The following is a 19,465-nucleotide window of genomic DNA, read 5'->3' as shown; positions in this document are numbered from 1 at the left end:
TGGTGTCGTGGTTAAGAGCGGTAGTCTCGTAATCTGGGGATCCGGGTTTGCGTCTCCGCTCCTCCACATGCAGCTGCTGGGTGACCTTGGGCCAGTCACACTTCTCTGAAGTCTCTCAGCCCCACTCACCTCACAGAGTGTTTGTTGTGGGGGAGGAAGGGAAAGGAGAATGTTAGCCGCTTTGAGACTCCTTAAAGGGAGTGAAAGGCGGGATATAAAATCCAAACTCTTCTTCTTCTTCTTCTTCTTCTTCTTCTTCTTCTTCTTCTTCTTAGCCCGAAAAGCAAGAGTTCTGGCTTCAACTGAACAGTAACCTTTAAAATCTGCTGTATCCACGGAGAGCATGAGACTCTTAATCTCAGAATTGTGGGTTTGAAGCCTATTATTATTATTGCATTGGATTGCAGGGGGCTGGACTAGATGACCCCCTGGGTCCCTTCCAACTCCACAGTTCTATGATTTTATGATTCTGTGTATTCGTATCCAGTATATTTTAGCTTTTTTTTTACATCCCCCCCCAGGCATGATAAAATGTCTCTTCATGTTCTTGTCATTTTCCAGCAAACATTTGAAACGTCTTTATACATTCTGAATAGTTTCTCAGGAGTTGAATACCCGTTGAAATCAACAAACCCGAGTTCCTCCAGGCCATGGACTTCAGTGGCTCTAATCTGAGTAGCATTGACTCCCAACCCCTAGTGCAGAAGCAGCCTTGGAGGCACCTGGGTCTTTGCTGTGAGCAACAATAGTCTGGGATGGATGGGCCTTTGGTTTGACCCAGGTCTCTTCAGTCTTACGCCTCTTTCCCGGATAGTAGCAGAATGCACATGGAATCTCGTCCCATTGTGCCAACATTTGGCAGCAACCTGCAGACTAAATTTCATCTGTTATTCTGTTTGGCCGAGTTTGGAGAGAGGTTTACCAGGTGGCCAGGTAAGGAAGAGATCAGGCAGTGCTCCTGTATCATTAATAGTTGTGTTAAAGAAGGAATTTCAGTAGCTGTACCTTGTACCTTTTCTTTTTTACCTCTGGTGGCCCTGTCAGGTAGACACCCATTCCCCTTGCACAGGCATGACTTAACTGAAAGGCACTCTTCTCCTTTCCAAATCCTTATTTACCTTTCACCCTCTTTTCCTGCCCTGCACCCCAAATCATTTGTGGCTTTTTGGTATCCTTCTTAATGTGGTTTTGGAGTTGCCACCCTTGGTTCACCCAATTTTTTTAATGGGGAATTCACATGATGTCATTTCCCACCCATTGTATTCCAGTCATTGCCCCCGCACACGCACACACCTAATTTGTGGCAAGGTAAACAGCTTAAAATCCTGCCATTGTGTACAGTACTGGCAAAGTGCTATTACGGCTTTCCAAGAAGGGCCAGAGATCACTGATAAAAGCTTTGTATGCAGAAAGTCTCAAGTTCACTTCTGGCATCTTCTGTTTAAAAAGGAACAGATGGCAGCGTACAGAAAAGCTCTTTCCTAAGGAAGGGGTGAGGAAGCTTCGTTTATTTTTCCATTAAAGGCCATAGGAAAGTCAACCAGGGGCTGTGGAAAATGGTGGGTGGAGTTAGAGCCAGCGGTGGGTGGAGTCAGAGCCCCAAGTGGGTGGGGTCTGAAACAATGCAGGATTGCATAGCATTGTAATGTATTGTTCTATGTGCCTCCCCATATCTCTCTCTGTGGGCCTAATAATAATAATAATAATAATAATAATAATAATAACAACAACAATCTTTCACATCTACTGATGATTACAGCTGCCTCTGCTATGCTTCCTCAACTGGAATCTAGGTTAGCAAAAGGTTAGCAAAAGCAAATGATTAACATCCATTTATTAACATATAATAAATGAATTAATTGTATGCTCCTCTGTTTGCTGTATGAGTCTTCTCATCGCTTGCTAGTGGAACAATCTATAAAACCCTATGCTCTAGTCTTCTAACCCACTAATAAGTCCCTGTTCCAAATTTACAATGCAATCCAGGAGCCCTGTCTCTGTTTTACTTCCAAAGACACCTGTGATTCTGTTTGGGTGTTGATCTTCTTTATCTCTTTTACTCAGTCTATGATGAGGATAACATGCATGTGCTACACATACAAAAAAAAATCTCAGAGTGAAGGAATACAAAGTCTTATTAAAACAAATGGTGCAAATAAAGTAGGCAACTTATTTAACAACAACAACAACCTGCCCTTCATTCAAAAGCCCCAGAGAGGGTTACAATTTAAAAAAACAGTTAAATAAAGAAAAAGAGTTTTAAACAATTTACAATTACAGAAGTAAGGTGGGCCTTAAAAATATTCATCTCAGTTGTCAAAAGCCAGGGTAAAGCAGTGTAACTTTAGGCTGAGGGCCACTTGTTACTCACAGACCACAACATCCACATTCTAGCATTGTTGTTGTTGTTGTTGTTGTTGTCGTCATCATCATCATCATCATCATCATTATTATTATATTCAATTTATATACTGCCCTTTATCAAAAGATCTCAGGGTGGTTTGCAACATTAAGAACACATTTTACGGTGCATCAGTAATAAAAAGGTCCTTTTCTTTTAGCCGTGGCAGTTTTAATCTGAAATCTTAGGCTCACTTCTGCACCCAGAGCTCAGAAACTGCTTGCGCTAATGGAATTCCCTGTCGTAAAACGCGCCTAGAACAATGGGAGTTTCAAATGCTGCCTCTCCCATTGTCAAACAGCTCTTACTTTCAGAAAGTTTTTTTCTGAACGTTTAGTCGGAATCTCCTTTCTTGTGACTTGAAGCCGTTGCTTCGAGTCCAACCCTCCAGAGCAGGAGAAAAGAACCTCCAGTTTGCTTACTCATATATAGAATTTCTTACTTGGCTGGTAAGTCCCTATTTTCGTCCTGGAAGACGCATGTTGGACAGGATGTTACACTGGCAGGGCTTGGACCTAATGTGAGCAATTAACTGTGGTTACGGAAATTAAGGAGTGCACAAGCTGTTAAACCAACCACAATCAAGAAACAAACCGCAGACACCAGGCTTGGGTACCCAATTGTGGTTTATTTAGGAGAATAAGTAGGAGAATGCTATGATTCAGATTAAATATTAAACCTGCTACTTCTTTGTTCTTTCCATTGGAAGCACGGATGGAAGGCTCTGCCAATTTCAGTCCCCAAGTTCACATTTTTTCCAATCTTAAATTCAGTTTTCCACGTTTTGCAGCAATTTTTGCAAGCAATCATTTCCCCTAACATAATAACCTTTTATATGTTATTTTCCACAAACTTCTTCATTGTTATACACACTTAATATATGTGCTTTTGCAAGCATTGTTTGGTTGGACAATTGCATGGCAAGGTGTGAATTTTGAAGGACAGCAGTTTCCCAGTTTGCAATTTCTCTGTGCAAATTTGCAAAATTGATTCAGCTTTATAAATGCACCCTGTTCTCACAATGGCCAGCCAGATTCCTGTGGGAAACCCTCAGGCAAGACACGACTATCTTGTGGTTCCCAGCATCTGGCATTCAGAAGCATACTGTCTCCATCCATGGAGGCAGCACTCTGATAATGGTCTCGCCTACTTTACGTCAACAGGAGTGCCCACCATGTCAGTCAGAAAATTCCCCAGAGCATTCAGGAATCCAGTGGATTCCATAAGTCTCTGGGGGCAGGCCAACCTAACAGGCCGGGTCTCATAATTCCCAGGGGCTGCCGACTAACCAAACCTCACCAAGAAATGGTCCATCCACAACAATGGGAGTTAGAAAAACCTGTCAGCGCACCAACCAGCCCTCCTGTTGAAAAGACTGTCTTGGGAGTGTGACCTGCCACATCCATCAGGCTGGTTCTGTGCTGAGACTGTGGAATTCAACGTCCGGTACGCTTCCGCTGCAACTCAGTGTTGTCCCGGCATTTAGCAGAGATTGTGCACAGCCGTCTGTGTTCTGTGTGGTTACTGTTGCGTTCTAGTGGAGCTCTATATAAGCAGGCTGGCTGAACCCTTCAGTTCAGTTCTGTTCTGGCCTGTAAATAAACAAGAGCTGTTTGAAGAATTGCTATGTCGTCTGATATGTTCACCCACAACTTAACAGAGATTACTCAAGCATGCAGAAAAGTTTCTGTACGCAGCTTATTTCCTAATCTAAGAAGCGTTTATTTTACAACAGCAATTAATCAGCAGCCGATTAATTCAGTTGCCAATTGTAATTGCTGCTGTAAAACAATAAGACTGTGACCAGAGCAACGTGCTTCAGGACCAATCCTCCCAGTTCTGCCCATTGAGCCTCTCAATGTGTAGGACTCCTGGACTTCCGCCATCTTCTCCCCCGGGGCTTAGCCTACTCATGTTCAGTGGCTCATGGCACCCGGTCCTGAAGAGGTGTCCTTCACCAGCGAGTTTCACTGCCCACAGGCAGGTCCTCCAGCCGGCCTTTCTCACACACAGATACAGGCACACAGCTGACTCCGTAACCTGTGGAATCACACACACAGGAACTTCAACAGAGACAACCCCATGGATGTGATGAAGGCTCTGATGCCGCAGGCTGCTCCATCAAGTTGGCCCCTGCGTGTATGTTGAAATCCCCCACTACAGGTCAAATGGTGGATGACTGAAGAATCATTATGCGTAATGTGGCGTAATGGTTAGAGCGTTGGACTAGGACCCTGGAGAGCAGAGTTTGAATCCCCACTCAGCTGGGTGACCTTGGGCCAGTCACCATCTCATAGCCTAGCCTACCTCACAGGGTTGTTGTGAGGATGAAATGGGGAGGAGGAGACCCATGTTCACCACCTTGAGATCCTTGGAAGATAAATGCAATGAATAAATGAATAAACAGTGTTTCATGTGAACCAGTGCTATTTTTCTAGAAAAAGAGGTACAGAAACTCACCCTGAGTGCCTCCCTTGTTCCCTTATAATGGCGAGTTCCGGAGAGTTCCAGCTCAAAAGAAGCCCTGATGTTAGGTATTTTTTATTATTTTGCATAAGTTGTAGTGCAAAACATCTGGAAGGCCCCACGTTGGCAAATGCTGGTTTTGCTACATCCCAAGCCCGTGTTTCCTTGGCCTCTTAACCCCTAACCATCCTTTCTTTTATCCCCACAGCTCCCCCCCCCCTTTCTAGAGGGGTAATCCTCAGCATGTTGGTCATCCACCAGACCATGTGGAGATGATTTGGCGCCATGCAACCCCAGAGTCTTTTGTGGTAAGTTTTCAAAAACAATTGGCAGGATCAAGGAAGAGGCCTCAGCTTCTCCTGATATACTAGTCCAGGAATGGTGGCCGGAGAGGAAGAGGGAGAGGGAGGTTCTTTGGACCTCTCCTTATAGCATCACCATTATCTCCCCAGAACCAGGTGGCCTTAGTTCAATGCATGCTTTCCAGCACTCAAAATCTGCATTGCTCAAAAAGGCAGTGAATGACAGAAAGCAAATTACTCAGAAAGCAATTTCCTTTCTATCATTCACTGCCTTTTTGAGCAACGCAGATTTCCCTTTTTTAAAAGTTTTTTTTGTCCTCGTGATTGCAGACGGGGGGAATGTTTCTGCAATCAGCCTCTTCCAGACTATTCCATTCTCCTCGCCGCCACCTTTTCAGTCTTCGCTTCTCCAACTGTCTGTCCGCTGAGCTGTAGAGTTTACCTATTAGCAACAAACGACTGGGAAATGTTGCAGTATGACATGCTGCAGAGGGAAATGAGGAGCAGATGGGGCTTGTCAACCTGGGAAGGTAGCTCACCTGGGAGAAGGAAACTCTGATTCTCAACCTCTGCTGCCTTGTGGCTACACTCATTCGTGAGAAAGGTTTTGGGAGTAAACCCTCCATACCCCTGGCCTTGCAAGACATCTTCGGGAGAAGAAGAAGCTATGGAGTAAGCCCTACACAAATTCAGAGTGGTTGAATGGTGTCTTGTACACCTTCCAACAACTGCTGTAGCCAAACTGATGCCAAACGTATTGCTCTGCTTTCCTTTGGGCCACATCAGTGAGGCTGAGAGGGGGGGTCTTGTCATCTGGGCAGCCCAGGAACTCCAATGCCTAGGTTTGCACGCTGAAATAGTCACTTTGGTGGTCTCTGCAGCCACAGCAAGTGCTATGATTCTCCGTTAGTTTGACTTCACCCCCGGAGTCACACTCCATTGTCTCTTGGGAAAGTCCGATGCCAACAATCCCATTCTACTGTAAAGGAAGGAGGGTAAGATTTGGATGCCTTTAAAAGAGGATCAGGCAGGTAACAGATTTGCTCTGTCATGTATGTGACAGGTCTTCAGATATTTGAAGATGGAAGTTTGGGTCTGCATTGCATGCTAGCTGAGAGATGCTTGAGAGTTCTTTTGAGCTTTCACTTACTATATAAGCCAAAGATTTTTTTTCCTGTCCTTCTAGGTCTTTGTTCTGCTGCTGCTGTTTCTCACCCAATGTGAGTCAAGCAAGAATTGCATCTTTCAACATGTTCCGTTTGAGTCAACGAACAACACTCAGCTTTTTATATCTAAAATTAAAGAACTGGTGAGTGTGCCCTCGAGCAGACTATATCAGGGCAGTGCTATTTTTCTAGAAAAATAGGTGCCAAAACTCACCATGAACCTCCTTCAGATAGATGTTGAACAGCATTGGGGATGTGATAAAGTGTTGTAGGGACCATAGTGTTTAATTGCCAAGGGGCTGAGCCAATCATCCCATGCTACCAACTTGAAATTGGCCCTGCAGGTAGAAATGCAACACTGCAGCGCTCATGGGAGTTGTGGTCCAAAACATGGAGAATTGTGCCAGGGTGATGAAGGCTCATCTAGATAAACCTAGATCAGGGGTCGGCAACGTTTTTTGAGGCTGGTCCAGTCCACTCCCTTGCAGGCCTCTCGTTGGGCCAGAGCATGCGCGCCTGTGCATGTGCTCAAGCTATTTCCGGTGCTCTTCTGGGTCAGAAGAGCGCCAGAAATAGCGTGTGCACATACACGTGGGTGCTCCTCTGTCCTGGAAGTGCACCAGAAATAGCACGTACGCACGCGTACAGGCACTCCTCCAGGTGAGGAGCACCCATGCGCATGCGCACACGCCATTTCCGGTGCTTTTCTGGGATGGAAGTTGATCCCTGCAGTGAGGAAAAAAATGGCCATGAAGAAAGGCATGGAATCCCCACGCCGATCCACAGAACGGCTGTGGGCCGGTTCCAGGAAGCTCATGGGCCTTAGGTTGCCAACCTCTGACCTAGAGGCACCTTTAAAGCCTATTTAAAAACATTTCGTGGATAGACTTTTCTTGCTCTTTAATCCATCCTCTCCCCGCATTCAACTCAGGCCTATCTCTTTCTCTCCGCAGAAGCAGTACCTGCTCCTCAATTACCCAGTAGATATGCCATCCAACCTGAAACCGGTAAAGTCTTAAAAAACAACCTGTTAACTAAGGAAACAACTAGACATATGTTACCTACCATGGTGTTGTTATGTTACTTGAAAGGGCTGATCAGTTGCAATTATTTTAATTCAGGAGCGAATTTTTGCGTGGAGATGAAAATGTGTGCTGCCTCTCCTGTTACAGAAAGCAGAAGTTCCACCAGGAGTGGAAGGATTTGAAAGACAATTCCTCTTATGTCAATTGTGCTGCTGCCAGCCTGTGTGGGCAATACTGAGTTAGATAGACCAAAAGTCAGACTCACTATAAATGCTTATCTACACTTACCTTTTCCCTGTGCTTTCCAGGAAATGGTCCATGCTTTAAAACTCTGTATCCAGGTGCCCTTTCCCACCCACCCCTCTCCGGAGCTTTTCTTGGAAAAAGAACCCCCTGCTCTTTATAGCTGAATTGGAGCAAACAGCAATTGGGGGTGGGTGGAACCTGTTTGTTTGTGCTTCTGCTTCAAAGAGCAGGTTTTCACAGGGAAATATCTGGGTCAAAGAAAAGGAGTGCTTGGACACAGAGCTTTAAAGTGTGGACCTGAGCCTGGAAAACGTGGGTCAAAAGGTAAGTTTGGATGAGCCCTATGACAGCTTTGTATGTTCTTAGTGGTTTCGAACAAGAATGCACCCCTGACTTTTTCCTAATCATGCATTCCTTCCTTATATTCCCCCTCCCCCAATAATTTCCCCCAGGATGGATTCTGCCAGGAATTATGGGAAGTTCATCTCATAAACAAAAAGCTGAAGCATCTGGCCAGCGTATCCGGGAGAATTCTGAAGAAAATGTTCTTCAATATAACAGATCACATTGCCTCCTTTATTAAAGAATGTAACATTGAGGTAGGTCAGGGTGCTTTGGAAGTCAGCACAGGTCATTCCCCCCTCTTATTTATTCATCTAATAGCTGTTTTGAACCTGACCAGTCCTAAACGCTAGCAATTATTTGTATTTGTTAAGGATATTTAAAAATAATTAAGTTAAAATTTGGATCAGAATGAAATACCACAAGGTGCTCCTCCCTCCAGATTAAGCCAGGCCCCTGCTCATGCCAGGTAGGAATGGAGAAGAATTTCAATTCAGTTCGCATTGAAAGGCAAACTTACCTAACTTCCAAAGCAAAATACAAGCTGAAACGCAGCCATGGGCCCCTAAGGTCGATGGAGAAATCCAGTCTTGCTTGCATTTTCTTTAAAACCTACCTAATTCAAACTTTATATATATATATATATATATATATATATATATATATATATATATAATATTTATTAAGATTTTGGAAATTACAAAAAGAAAAAAGAAAAATTGAACATACAAAGACAGAAACAAAAACAAAAACACTACATAAAACATTAAATTAACAGAACAAAACAAAAACAATTAAAAACACTTCCAATATTTTCAAATCTTAACTTTCATACACTTGTTTCATTGACTTCCTCAACCCCTCCCTTTTTGTATTCCATTTCAATTAACTATTTCAGCAAGTCCTTTCCATCTTCATCTATTTTCTATCTTAAAGTTAATTTTAACATATTGTAACCTAGTTTTTTCCCTTTTAATGCCCTAATTCAAACTTTTTAAACCTATTTGGCTCCAGAGTTAAGGCCTGCAGTCAGCAGCACCAGTGGGAGTAAAGAACAGCTGAGGAAGAGGGTGATTTTCAGCAGGAAACTGCCACAGGGCCCTGATCCAGAGTAGGGGCCTGCGGCTGTTTTGTCTTCAAAACAGAAGTAGCCCCATTTAAGTGCCGCAACTTCACGTGTAATTTGGCCCCAGTTCCTAAGGTGTGGTGGCATGGCTTGTGGGCTCACTATACATCAGGACGAAACTGCTGGGCTTGACTTTTTTCTCTTGCGCCTTAACAGGATAGTTGTGTCCGTTTTGTGGGGACAAACATCACTCAGTTCTTGAATCCGATTCCTTACCACATCGGAAACCTGGCGGACAAGATGGAGAAACTCATCGAACTGAAAGAGTCTGCTGACTACAGTAATTGCACCATTATTCAGTGCCAACCAGGTAACATTCCAGGTGGTCAGGGTGTGGGGGAGCAAGGCTGTGGGGATACAGAGGGGATACATTTCTGCCATGGGGGGCTGACACAGTGGGACAATGCCATGGAGCTGCCCTCATAAAACTGGCATCGCTGCTGCTTATCAAGGTGGTTCACTGGCATGGCAGGTGGGTGGCAAACTTGGAGCAGAGCCAATCTGTGCCCACACAGCCCTGAGCTCCCCACCACCTCCCTGCACCCCAACCCGGTCAGTGACAGTGATGACAGTGTTAGGAAGGTGGCTTTGCAACCCTGCCCCACTGCCCCAGCCACTCCTGTTTTCCAGTGGGTGAACAAATTGCTATGGTGTGTATGAAACGGTATGTGGTGAGCTGATCAAAGAGGATGGTTTCACCCCAGTGTCGACAATATGGGGAGGCAGAGAAAATGAGCAAAAGTCGCCTCGCTATCTTGGCAGAATACAAATGCTTTGCCTACTGAGTGGTTGCATTTATGCTCTGAAGGTTCGTTTCCACCAGAAATAATACTTAGCATCCATACGGTGCTTTGGAGATTTCAGAATGCTTCACAAACATTATCCCAGTAGCCATGATAACCAGGCCCAACGTCAACACTTCTGCCCCCCCCCAACGCAATTTCTAGGCCCACCTGGTCGCAATAGGTCCTTGACATACTGCGCCACTCTGGGTAAATTTAAATAGCTGCCCTCTGCGGCTGCCACTGTAATTTCCCAGAATTCCCCAGACCAACATGACTTCAGGGGCATTGTGGGAAGTTTAAAATGGCAACTCGCAGCTGTTGGCAAGCAAGCTCAAGGGCGGAGGCCTAACGGAGGGCATTTTGCCAGGGAGCCCCTCAGACCTGAAGCTGCCCCTGTTTACAACATTGGTATTATCATGCCCAGCTTGCAGTAAGGGGAACTGAGGCAGAAAGAAAAGTCAGTTGCCTAAGCCCACTGAGTGAGTATGTGGCTGTGGTCTGATTTGAACTCAGGACTTCCCAACTTACAGCTCACCCCCAGCTGTCAGTGTCACCAACTTCTGCAGCCCCAGGACTGCATGAAACCCTAGTTTCTACCACAGGGATCACTTTATTTATTGAACAAACTTTATACACCTCTGCTTTGTATCAAAACCTCTCAAGTGGTTTACAATTTTATCTCTCTTTCTCCTGTCTCTTCCCCCCACCCTTTCTTTTCTGTCTTTCCCAAGGCATATATCTACACTTGAGGACCCATACTGGTTTATCTCTCCCCTAGGAAATCATGGGAGTTTTAGTTTGGCAGAGGGAGAATTTAGAGGCCCTGAGCAGCGTTCTCAGCACCTGCAATAAACTACAATTCCCATGATTGCTTTGGGTGGGGGAGTCCATGACAATTAAACCAGTGGACCATTGTTTAATAATTTGTGGTGTAGAGATGCTCTCACTCTTTCTCCTTCTTCTCCCCATTGACTTTCTCCTCCTTTTTCTCCCTCTCCCCTTAAAAAACAAAACAAAATATTGTGGTGCCAATCACTTGATGGCAGGCCACCATCCGCTTCTTGTGAAACCAATGCAATATTCTGCATCTGTTGTCATAAAAAAGTGGTTCAGCAACACTCTGTGGGTATCCTCTCAATATTATCCGCTCTCTGCCCCTCCCTTGTTACCGGAAGGCATTCAATCTGCCCCTATAGGTCAGTCTCTCTCTGTACTGCAGACTCTTTTACTACTCCAGTCACCAATGATAGAGTCCACTCGTCTCAGCAAACCCCACTTCAGAGATCTCACTGGGGTCCGTTTCTACTTCTGCTTCTCATTCCCATTTCCTGCTTTCTACTCATCATGACACGTCCATTAAGGAACCTGTTTCAGGTAAGCAAGAAGCCTTTTCAAAAAGCTCTGGGATATGATGTTTTGGGCACTCACTGAGCCATGGCTGACAAGGATCTGGTGGGAATTGCAGTCCCAAGTTTCTAAAGGGCACGAGGTTGGGAAATACTGTCCTAGGTAAGGATTGGGGGTGTTCCAATTCAGTTTGTCTTTAAAGGCAAACCTATTCGATTTGTTGTTTCTGAAGCAATCTGAGAACCCAAACATGGCTGTCCTTTGACATTTGCGCATCCCCAAATTTTGCAATTCTCCAGCCCAGCAAATGTGTACGAAAATCCATACACTGGGGTAAACCATCCCTAAAAATGCATATATTGGTGAAAATAACATACAAAAATGCAGTGTTTCCCAGACTTAACAATAATCGCATGCCCCTTTTGAGAGTTTACCTCTTCTCAGACAAAGATAATTTGGGGGTAGTTTTAATAATGAAATTTTATCTAGGCTAGAGTCGCATGTTTGTGCTTGCAGTATACATGGGGGGGGGGCACACAGCATCCCTGCCTTTGATCAATCATCCCAGGATAGGTAACCACGGAATCCTGTCACTCTCGCATGGGCCCAATCCTCACCTTTCAGCACTATGTGTGACATTGGCTCCACCATCACCAGTAGTACTATTATCTCCTCCACCCACATCTGTCAATTTGAGATGTAATCATAGCTCCATATTTCATCCCCCAGAGGCTCCCAAGGTTTCAGGAAACGCCCGTTTGAGCCTTCAGAGCACCTTTGGGAAATAAAGGTAAGGATAAGACTTTCCTGTATTTACGTATTTCTGTGGCAAAAGGCGCATAGAAATAAATTTCTCAGAAAATAATTTCTGTTGGGGGAAATTGCTTTGCAAAAACATGTGTTCGATAAAATCGCGTGCAAAGATTAAACTTGCACTAAAATGCCGGTGAGTTTTCATGAGGACTTTTAAATTTGTTTTTTTTATGAAACTGTAAACCGATGAGGATATGTGGTGAACTGAACATAAGTTTAGAAAAATGAGAAACTGATAAAAAGCCCCCAAATGGACAGATTTCATCCATTCCTACGGAGGAACAACCAATTACATAAGCTCCACTCTTGAACTCTGAAACGTTACTTGCCTGGCACATGTTTATACCCACCTGAGTGAGAATTAGACTCCAGGGCAAGCTTCAGGGTCTTACCTAGTGGGGAATATTACAAAATGACCAAATGATTTGTGTTTTTTTGCAGCCTCCTCACTCTTCTGCCCAGGCCCCAACCAATTTTTTTTATTGTCATCTTATCTTCCTCCCACAGCATCTTCAGGCATGAATGGCCCCCTCCACAGTGAATGGGACGGCGTTCTTTTGCTCACACACCATCAACAGCAGCACATGCCCCGCTCCCACTGTTTTCTCCCTGGAGGACTAGACTTCCATAGCTATTGGGGGGAGACAGGCAGTGGGGAGAGAGACTCATCTGCAGCATCCCTCTGAGGAGTTGTGTGGGCATCAGTTCCGGATTCTGCCACTGGGTGTTGCTGCACCGCCATTTTTATATTGAGAAGCGTGAGAGGAGAAAGACATGGACAGTTGTTGTTGTTTTTTAATATATATATGTACATATATTATTTTGTATAAATAAAAATAAAATACAAATAAACAAAAATGTTTAGTAGCCATTGAACGTATCATTTAAATTGCATGACACCAAAAGGAATTCTGGCTTTGGTACCTAGCCTGCTCAGGGAAGGGCAGCTGGACCTGACAGCCACCTGCCTTTTTGAATTCCCCACAAAGTACCACAGAGTTCTTAATGCAGCGTCGCTTGGGCACATGGGGGAAATTTAAAATGGTGGCCAGAGGGTCACTGATATAGGTGCGTCCCCTCAAACCTGGAGCAGGAACCTCTGGGCTTACATGGCCTTACTTGAACAATAAAGTCTTCTCGCCCTTCAAAGGTTTATTTTAGCATAAGCTTTTGTGGACCAGCTTCAGGAAATGCATCCCCTGATGAAGTGAGCTCTTGCCCCCATTTAAACCTGGCACCACGATAAATCTGTGAGACTTTGTGGAGGGCCACCAAGGCTATATATTTATATTTTATATCTATATTTATTTTTGCTGTTGGAGATTTGACCTCTGGAATCTGCGAGAGTGAAGGGAGAGTTCTCTCTAAAGAAGAAAAACTGCTTGCTCCCGTTATGGGCAGCAATCACCTCAGCCATGTCGTCTCTGACAGAGAGCAGTAACTTTTTCTCTTTTGTTGTGACGTACAGTGGTGCCCCGCAAGACGAATGCCTCGCAAGACGAAAAACCCGCTAGACGAAAGGGTTTTCCGTTTTGGAGGCGCTTCGCAAAACGAATTTCCCTATGGGCTTGCTTCGCAAGACGAAATGTCTTGCGAGTTTTTCTGACTTCCCCCCTTTCCCCCCCTTTTTCTAAGCCGCTAAGCCACTTATCTGCTTATCCGCTAAGCTGATAAGCCGCTAAAAGCCGCTAAACCGCTAATAGCGCTAATCCGCTAAGCCGTCAATGGGCTTGCTTCGCAAGACGAAAAAACCGCTAGACAAAGAGAATCGTGGAACAGATTCTTTTCGTCTTGCGAGGCACCACTGTAGATGCCCAAACCGCCCCAAAGGCGAGAGGGTTCCCCAGTTAAAGGCCACCGGCGGCTGTTGCGTGTGAGTAGGCCTGCATTGTGCTATACTGGTATTATTTATTTATTCTGAGCTTTTGTACCCAGCTCTTCAGCCAAAAGAAGGCTCCCATAGTGGAGTCCCTGCCCCATGACGCGCAAGGTAAAAAGGATGGGGAGGGAAGAGGGGAAAACCTGAATTGGGCACTCGGGGAGGGGGCACCAGATGGAGCTGCAGAAAAAAGAGCTCTACATGAGCCTGTGGCCCTCCAGAAGTCGCTTCCATCATCCACGACCTTTTGCCATGTTACCAGGGAGGGACTGATGGGAGCTGGGACCATATCTGGGGGCCCACAAATTCCCCGTGCCCAGACTGCAGCTTCCTGTGGGGCAAGCACCCATACAATGGTACCTCGGGTTAAGAACTTAATTCGTTCTGGAGGTCCGTTCTTAACCTGAAACTGTTCTTAACCTGAGGTATCACTTTAGCTAATGGAGCCTCCTGCTGCTGCCACCACCACACGATTTCTGTTCTCCTCCTGAAGCAAAGTTCTTAACCCGAGGTACTATTTCTGGGTTAGCGGAGTCTGTAACCTGAAGTGTCTGTAACCCGAGGTACCACTGTATTGAGCAGGCCCAGAGGGTCAGATGTAGGGCTAGGGTTCAAATCCCACTTGGCCATGAAGCTCACTGAGAGGCCCTGGGCCAGTCACTCTCTCTGTCGCTGTCTCTCAGCCTAGCCTACCTACTTGCCTAGCTGCCTGCCTACCTCACAGGGCTGTTGGGTGAGGCTGGCATATCTTTATTTAAAAGCAAATGCTGAAAGGGGGGAACGCACCACAAATGAGAAGAAACAGTGCCTGCACATTTTGCCTTATATCTCAGGTTTTATAAATGCTCTAAACTATCCCCTTTGAAAAGAAGAAAAAGAAAGGAAGCTGGAAATATGGGGTTATGGATGCCCATACTTCTAGAATGGTTTACAACTTTCCTGTATTCCTTGGAGAAAGTCACTTTTCAGAGCCTTCATAAGCATTAAAAATACGTTCTGCGTTTACCAGTGTAGTACTGTTAGTAAAACAGTTCTGCCATATTCTCTCTGAACACCAGTGACTTTTCCATTCTGCCTGGGGTACTGTGTAACTCCAAAGCTCCCCCCCCCTTTTTTTTTTAAATGCTGATCATCAGTTTAACTTCTATTAACATGTGGGGCCAGCCCAAGATTCTCTGTCCTATTACAAGCAATGATCTGTCTTCAAGGAGGTAACAATACCTATGTTTTAAAAACAAAATCACGTTACTGATGCGGCAAGCAGTTCGAGGTGAGTTAAGACAGCGAAACGTCAGTGGTTTGAATGACACTAAATCTCTCTCTGTGGGACAGATGGCATTTGCTAACAGATCCTCCCCCCCTCAAAAAAAACCCACATTGCCTGCGAAACTGCAGTAGGACCAAGTCTGTATTTCATAAAATAAATTCTTCATCGTGGGTGTCTACCCCAAATTGCCACCTCTGATGACTCTCCCTGCCCCCCCCCTTTTTAAAGGCCACTGATTAAACAGCGCTGTCTGCTCAGCCCCCAGTTAGGGGTATTATCCTCATGTCCATTTTTCCTGTCCTTTGCATAGCTCTGCTCCTTTTTCTGTTCGTAATCTTTCTTTACTCCCCCCCCTTGCCTGACCACACTTGTTCTTTGACGTCGTCGAGTGACGGGGGCACTAAGCCACCAGAGTCTCCCCCTTTGCCGCCCGCCGTCTTCAGATCCCCCTTCGCCTCCCGCCGAGACGCACCGTCCCCCCCTCCCTACGTGGGGTAAGGAGCAAGGCAGCCAGGGGACATGGTGGTGGGGCAGGGGACCAGAAGGGGTGCAGGGAGGCAGAGATTAGAGGGTAGATTTTGCCCAGCCTCTTTAAGGGCTCTTTTGGACAAGGTGGGGGGAAGATTAGACAAAAGGTCATGGGGAGATTTCCCCTCTAGAGGGAGCTGCCCTCTGTTCTGTGATAAACTCATCCCAAAAGAGAGTTGGGAAATGGGTAGTCTTTGGGGGGGGGGTATAATCCAGCATTTCTGAGGTGGCAGTGGAGAATTTATGTGTGTTAAATTCTAAATAACAATGCTTCCAATGTAGAACTGCTGCTTTCCTAAGCAGGTCCTGCCGCTGGGTTGAACACAGGCATAAAGAGAAAGCTTCACTCACTTTCTGGATGTTAAAGGCACAGGAGCAGGGGCAGCTAAAAGAATTTGGCAACCCTTGTACAACTTAGAAATGGAGGTTCTCTGAGAAATGACAGGGTGGGGGCAAAAAAATGTTGGCCTTTTCTTTCTCTCTGGGGAATGCTAATCGAGTACTGGCTACTAAAAGATGAGTAGAATATGGGGTCATTTCTGTATGTACTCTGTATGAACATGGGAAGACATAGAGGTTTTTTCCATTTAAGGGATTAATGCTTCTGTAAGTGTCTTTGGTAGTATGGTGATCCCAAAATATAGGAGCTAGAAAGCAGATGAAATTGTATCTTTTTATTGTATAGTGCTGCCGGATGGTGCAAGCTTTTGAGTTCCATGGGACACTTTGTCTTCATCAGGACTGCCTGAAGAAGAATCCTGTGAAACACAAACTTTTGCATACACTTACATCAATCAAAGATGATAATGGTGATATAATAATAATAATAATAATAATAATAATAATAATAATAATAATAATACCATGCCCATCTCGCTAGGTTTCCCCAGCCACTCTGGGCAGCTTCCAACAAAATATTTGAAAAGCAAAATATTGTCGCATCTGCTTTCTCCTTTCAACCCAAAATTTGCCAAGTTTTGCCTGAAAAGTTGTCTGTGTGTGTGTGTGTTGGGAAATGGCTGGGGCGGGGGGGTTCCACCTCTATGAGATTTTGCCTCTGATACTACATTGGCTTGCTCAGTAGAGTCCTTGTCTTTTCTTGGTTTAATCTAAACCCAATTGCATCCTTAAAAAACCCAAAAAAAAACTTTTAAAATGGTTCCACTGCCCCCTCGTTGGAAAGGAATCTGTTACTTAATTAAGAGGAGAAGGATGAATTTTTGCATGTGTCCCTTTTCTATATTTATTCTCATGACTGAAATCGTTGAACCACCCAGAGGTTCCAAATCCTGCAAGTTAATATGGATTAGGAGATTCGACGTATGGGAGCCAGCTGCTGGTCAATAGAAGAAGGGGAGAGGAGAATTTCGAACAAAATGCAAAAGGGGGAAATGTATGTGTGGACCAGTGATAGGAGATAAATTTGATTCACTTCACATTTATTTAAGCAAACCTCATTCACACTTTCTGAAACAGTGTGCAAACCTAAACTTAGCCAGCCTTTGAAATTTGCACTTCTCTGAATTTTGCAATGCAGTTCTCCAGCCAAGTATATTGTAGGATGCATATAGATACATATACTTGTGAAATTAACACATAAACATGCATGATGTGAGGCCAACTTGTTTGTATATTAGTCAAAATTGCATTAAAAATGAATATATTAGGAGCAATTCGCACTAAAATGCTGGTGGGTGTTCATGAAGAGTTGTTGGGGTTTTTAAAAAATTCAGACTAAAATGTGGAGAACTGAACTTCAGAATGGAAAACATTAGAAATACAGTCATACCTTGGATTGCAAACGTGATCTGTGCGGGAGGCATGTTCGCAACCTGCAGCGTTCGCAGCCTGAAGCGCCGCATCTGCGCACGCACGTGACGCAATTCAGCGCTTCTGCGCATGTGCGTGATGTCATTTTGTGGTTCTGCGCGAGCACCAGAACCCGGAAGTAACCCGTTATGGTACTTCCGGGTTTGGCGTGGTCCGCAACCCAAAAACGCGCAACCCACAACGTTCGTAACCTGAGGTATGACTGTAGAGAGAAACCTTAATTGATAGATTCATCCCTAGAGTTTGGACCCATAATTCTCTGTCTGCACCATCTCCTTGCATTGTGTGATATGCCAATCCTTCCTTTAATAATTTGCATCCATGTCCCAGTGCTCACTCTATCTCCACTGAACTTGCCAGATTCATCTTTAACACTGATAGTAAAGGTAAAGGGACCCCTGACCATTAGATCCAGTCGTGGCCGACTCTGGGGTTGCGGCACTCATCTTGCTTTATTGGCCTATTGGCCGAGGGAGCCGGTGTACAGCTTCCGGGTCATGTGGCCAGCAAGACTAAGCCGCTTCTGGCGAACCAGAGCAGCGCACGGAAACACTGTTTACCTTCCCGCCAGAAGGTTTACCTTACCTATTTATCTACTTGAACTTTTGACGTGTTTTTGAACTGCTAGGTTGGCAGGAGCAGGGACCGAGCAACAGGAGCTCACCCCATCGCGGGGATTCGAACCGCCGACCTTCTGATTGGCAAGCCCTAGGCTCTATGGTTTAACCCACAGCGCCACCCGCGTCCCTTAACACAGATATACGCCCGCAACTCAGAGTCACTCATGTACAGCTGGCGCTAGATTGAGGCCTATGTCTATATCTTTGCACAGATGGCATTGCTTGTCATGCGGGGCAGGGATCTGTTTCTCCTCTGCAAATGACCTTTACACTACTGGGTTTATTGATCTGCTCACCATTACAAATTCATATCTGGTTTCATGCTATGTGAACGGTCACAGCATCCCCCAAAGAATCCTGGAAGTTGTAGGAGAGACAGAAAACCACAGCTTCCTGGGAAACGCATGAGTCAACGAAAGGAATCTCCCTCTGCATAGTGTCATTTTTATTGAATGAAGGGAAGAGGGAATTGTCTTTAGCAAACAGAGAAAACTCGCAGGAGAAAAGAAAACTAGCGCTTGATTTTGTTCGTTTTGACGCTTCCTGTATGTCCAAAATGTGCTTCGAGACACAGCTCCCTCTCACCTGGTCTGACAAACCTCTTCTCACTGGAAAGGTGTCCAGGCAACCTCCAGGAGGAAGGAGGCCCCTATTTTTGATACCTGTCCCTGACCGCTGCCCTATTTCCTGTTGTTTTGCCTTTGTAGGATGCCTTGTTAAACTCCTGTTGATGTGAATTGCTAGCGCTCTCATTTCCGCCCCACCTTCCGGGTCTCTAGAAGTTTCCCTTCTTCCCAAAAGCAGAACTGTTCTGCTTTTGCCTAGAGCACGCAACATGGCCGGGGGGCAGCTGACGGCAGGCGCTTCCGCTTGAGTGTCCTGCCAAGTCCAGGTTAAGAGGACTCCTTGGTGCCATCTCACCGCAGGGAACCACTCCCCTGATATAAAGTGCTTTTCATTTGGAGCCACACTCTGACCTTCTGACAGTCCTGTAGGTCTGTTTGCACAGAACTGGCGGCTGTCATGGAAGAAACCTGCATGTTTCTGAACCCCCAAATATGCCTTAATGATTGACATAGGGATTCATTCATGGGACACATAAAATCATAAGCAGTGCTGCATTGGATTGTTGTTGTTTAGTCGCTTAGTCGTGTCCGACTCTTTGTGACCCCATGGATCAGAGCACGCCAGGCACTCCTGTCTTCCACTGCCTCCCGCAGTTTGGTCAGACTCATGCTGGTAGCTTCGAGAACACTATCCAACCATCTCATCTTCTGTTGTCCCCTTCTCCTTGTGCCCTCCATCTTTCCCAACATCAGGGT

General features: G+C 45.3%; 2 protein-coding genes and 1 long non-coding RNA gene across 6 annotated transcripts in view; 2 read left to right on the top strand and 1 right to left on the bottom strand.

The window, feature by feature from the left end:
* LOC307201409 overlaps positions 1-8,572 on the bottom strand; it is a 49,049-nt gene extending 40,477 nt beyond the window's left edge. The window contains exons 1-2 of the long non-coding RNA XR_013832707.1: positions 8,469-8,572; positions 7,401-7,498 (exon numbers count right to left, since the gene is read on the bottom strand). This is a non-coding gene — a long non-coding RNA (uncharacterized lncRNA). The remainder of the gene's footprint in view (positions 1-7,400; positions 7,499-8,468) is intronic.
* FLT3LG (fms related receptor tyrosine kinase 3 ligand) overlaps positions 1-12,877 on the top strand; it is a 30,515-nt gene extending 17,638 nt beyond the window's left edge. The window contains exons 2-9 of one of the 2 annotated variants that reach the window (XM_079950574.1): positions 5,076-5,175; positions 6,356-6,478; positions 7,289-7,342; positions 8,059-8,205; positions 9,231-9,384; positions 11,079-11,233; positions 11,936-11,996; positions 12,527-12,877. In XM_079950574.1, the coding sequence (XP_079806700.1) occupies positions 5,140-5,175; positions 6,356-6,478; positions 7,289-7,342; positions 8,059-8,205; positions 9,231-9,384; positions 11,079-11,233; positions 11,936-11,968 (702 nt within the window). In that variant the 5' untranslated portion in view covers positions 5,076-5,139 and the 3' untranslated portion in view covers positions 11,969-11,996; positions 12,527-12,877. The remainder of the gene's footprint in view (positions 1-5,075; positions 5,176-6,355; positions 6,479-7,288; positions 7,343-8,058; positions 8,206-9,230; positions 9,385-11,078; positions 11,234-11,935; positions 11,997-12,526) is intronic. The other variant, XM_079950575.1, reaches the window with a different exon arrangement.
* A 357-nt stretch (positions 12,878-13,234) lies between these two features.
* The window catches only part of LOC307201374 (excitatory amino acid transporter 2-like), a 31,452-nt gene continuing 25,221 nt past the window's right edge, over positions 13,235-19,465 (top strand). Inside the window, exons 1-3 of one of the 3 annotated variants that reach the window (XM_079950528.1) lie at positions 13,237-13,473; positions 13,818-13,892; positions 15,394-15,659. Coding sequence is in view for 1 of the 3 variants with exons in the window: in XM_079950526.1 (XP_079806652.1) it covers positions 13,998-14,009 (12 nt within the window). In the remaining 2 variants the exon portion in view is untranslated. Of the gene's footprint in view, positions 13,474-13,817; positions 14,010-15,034; positions 15,169-15,393; positions 15,660-19,465 lie in introns of all 3 variants that reach the window. The other 2 variants (XM_079950527.1, XM_079950526.1) reach the window with 2 other exon arrangements.

Source organism: Podarcis cretensis (genome assembly GCF_951804945.1).
Source record: "Podarcis cretensis genome assembly, chromosome: 13".
NCBI classification, from domain to species: Eukaryota; Metazoa; Chordata; class Lepidosauria; order Squamata; family Lacertidae; genus Podarcis; species Podarcis cretensis.
Note: the sequence above shows the minus strand (reverse complement) of the source record. Positions and strands in the feature narration are given on the sequence as shown.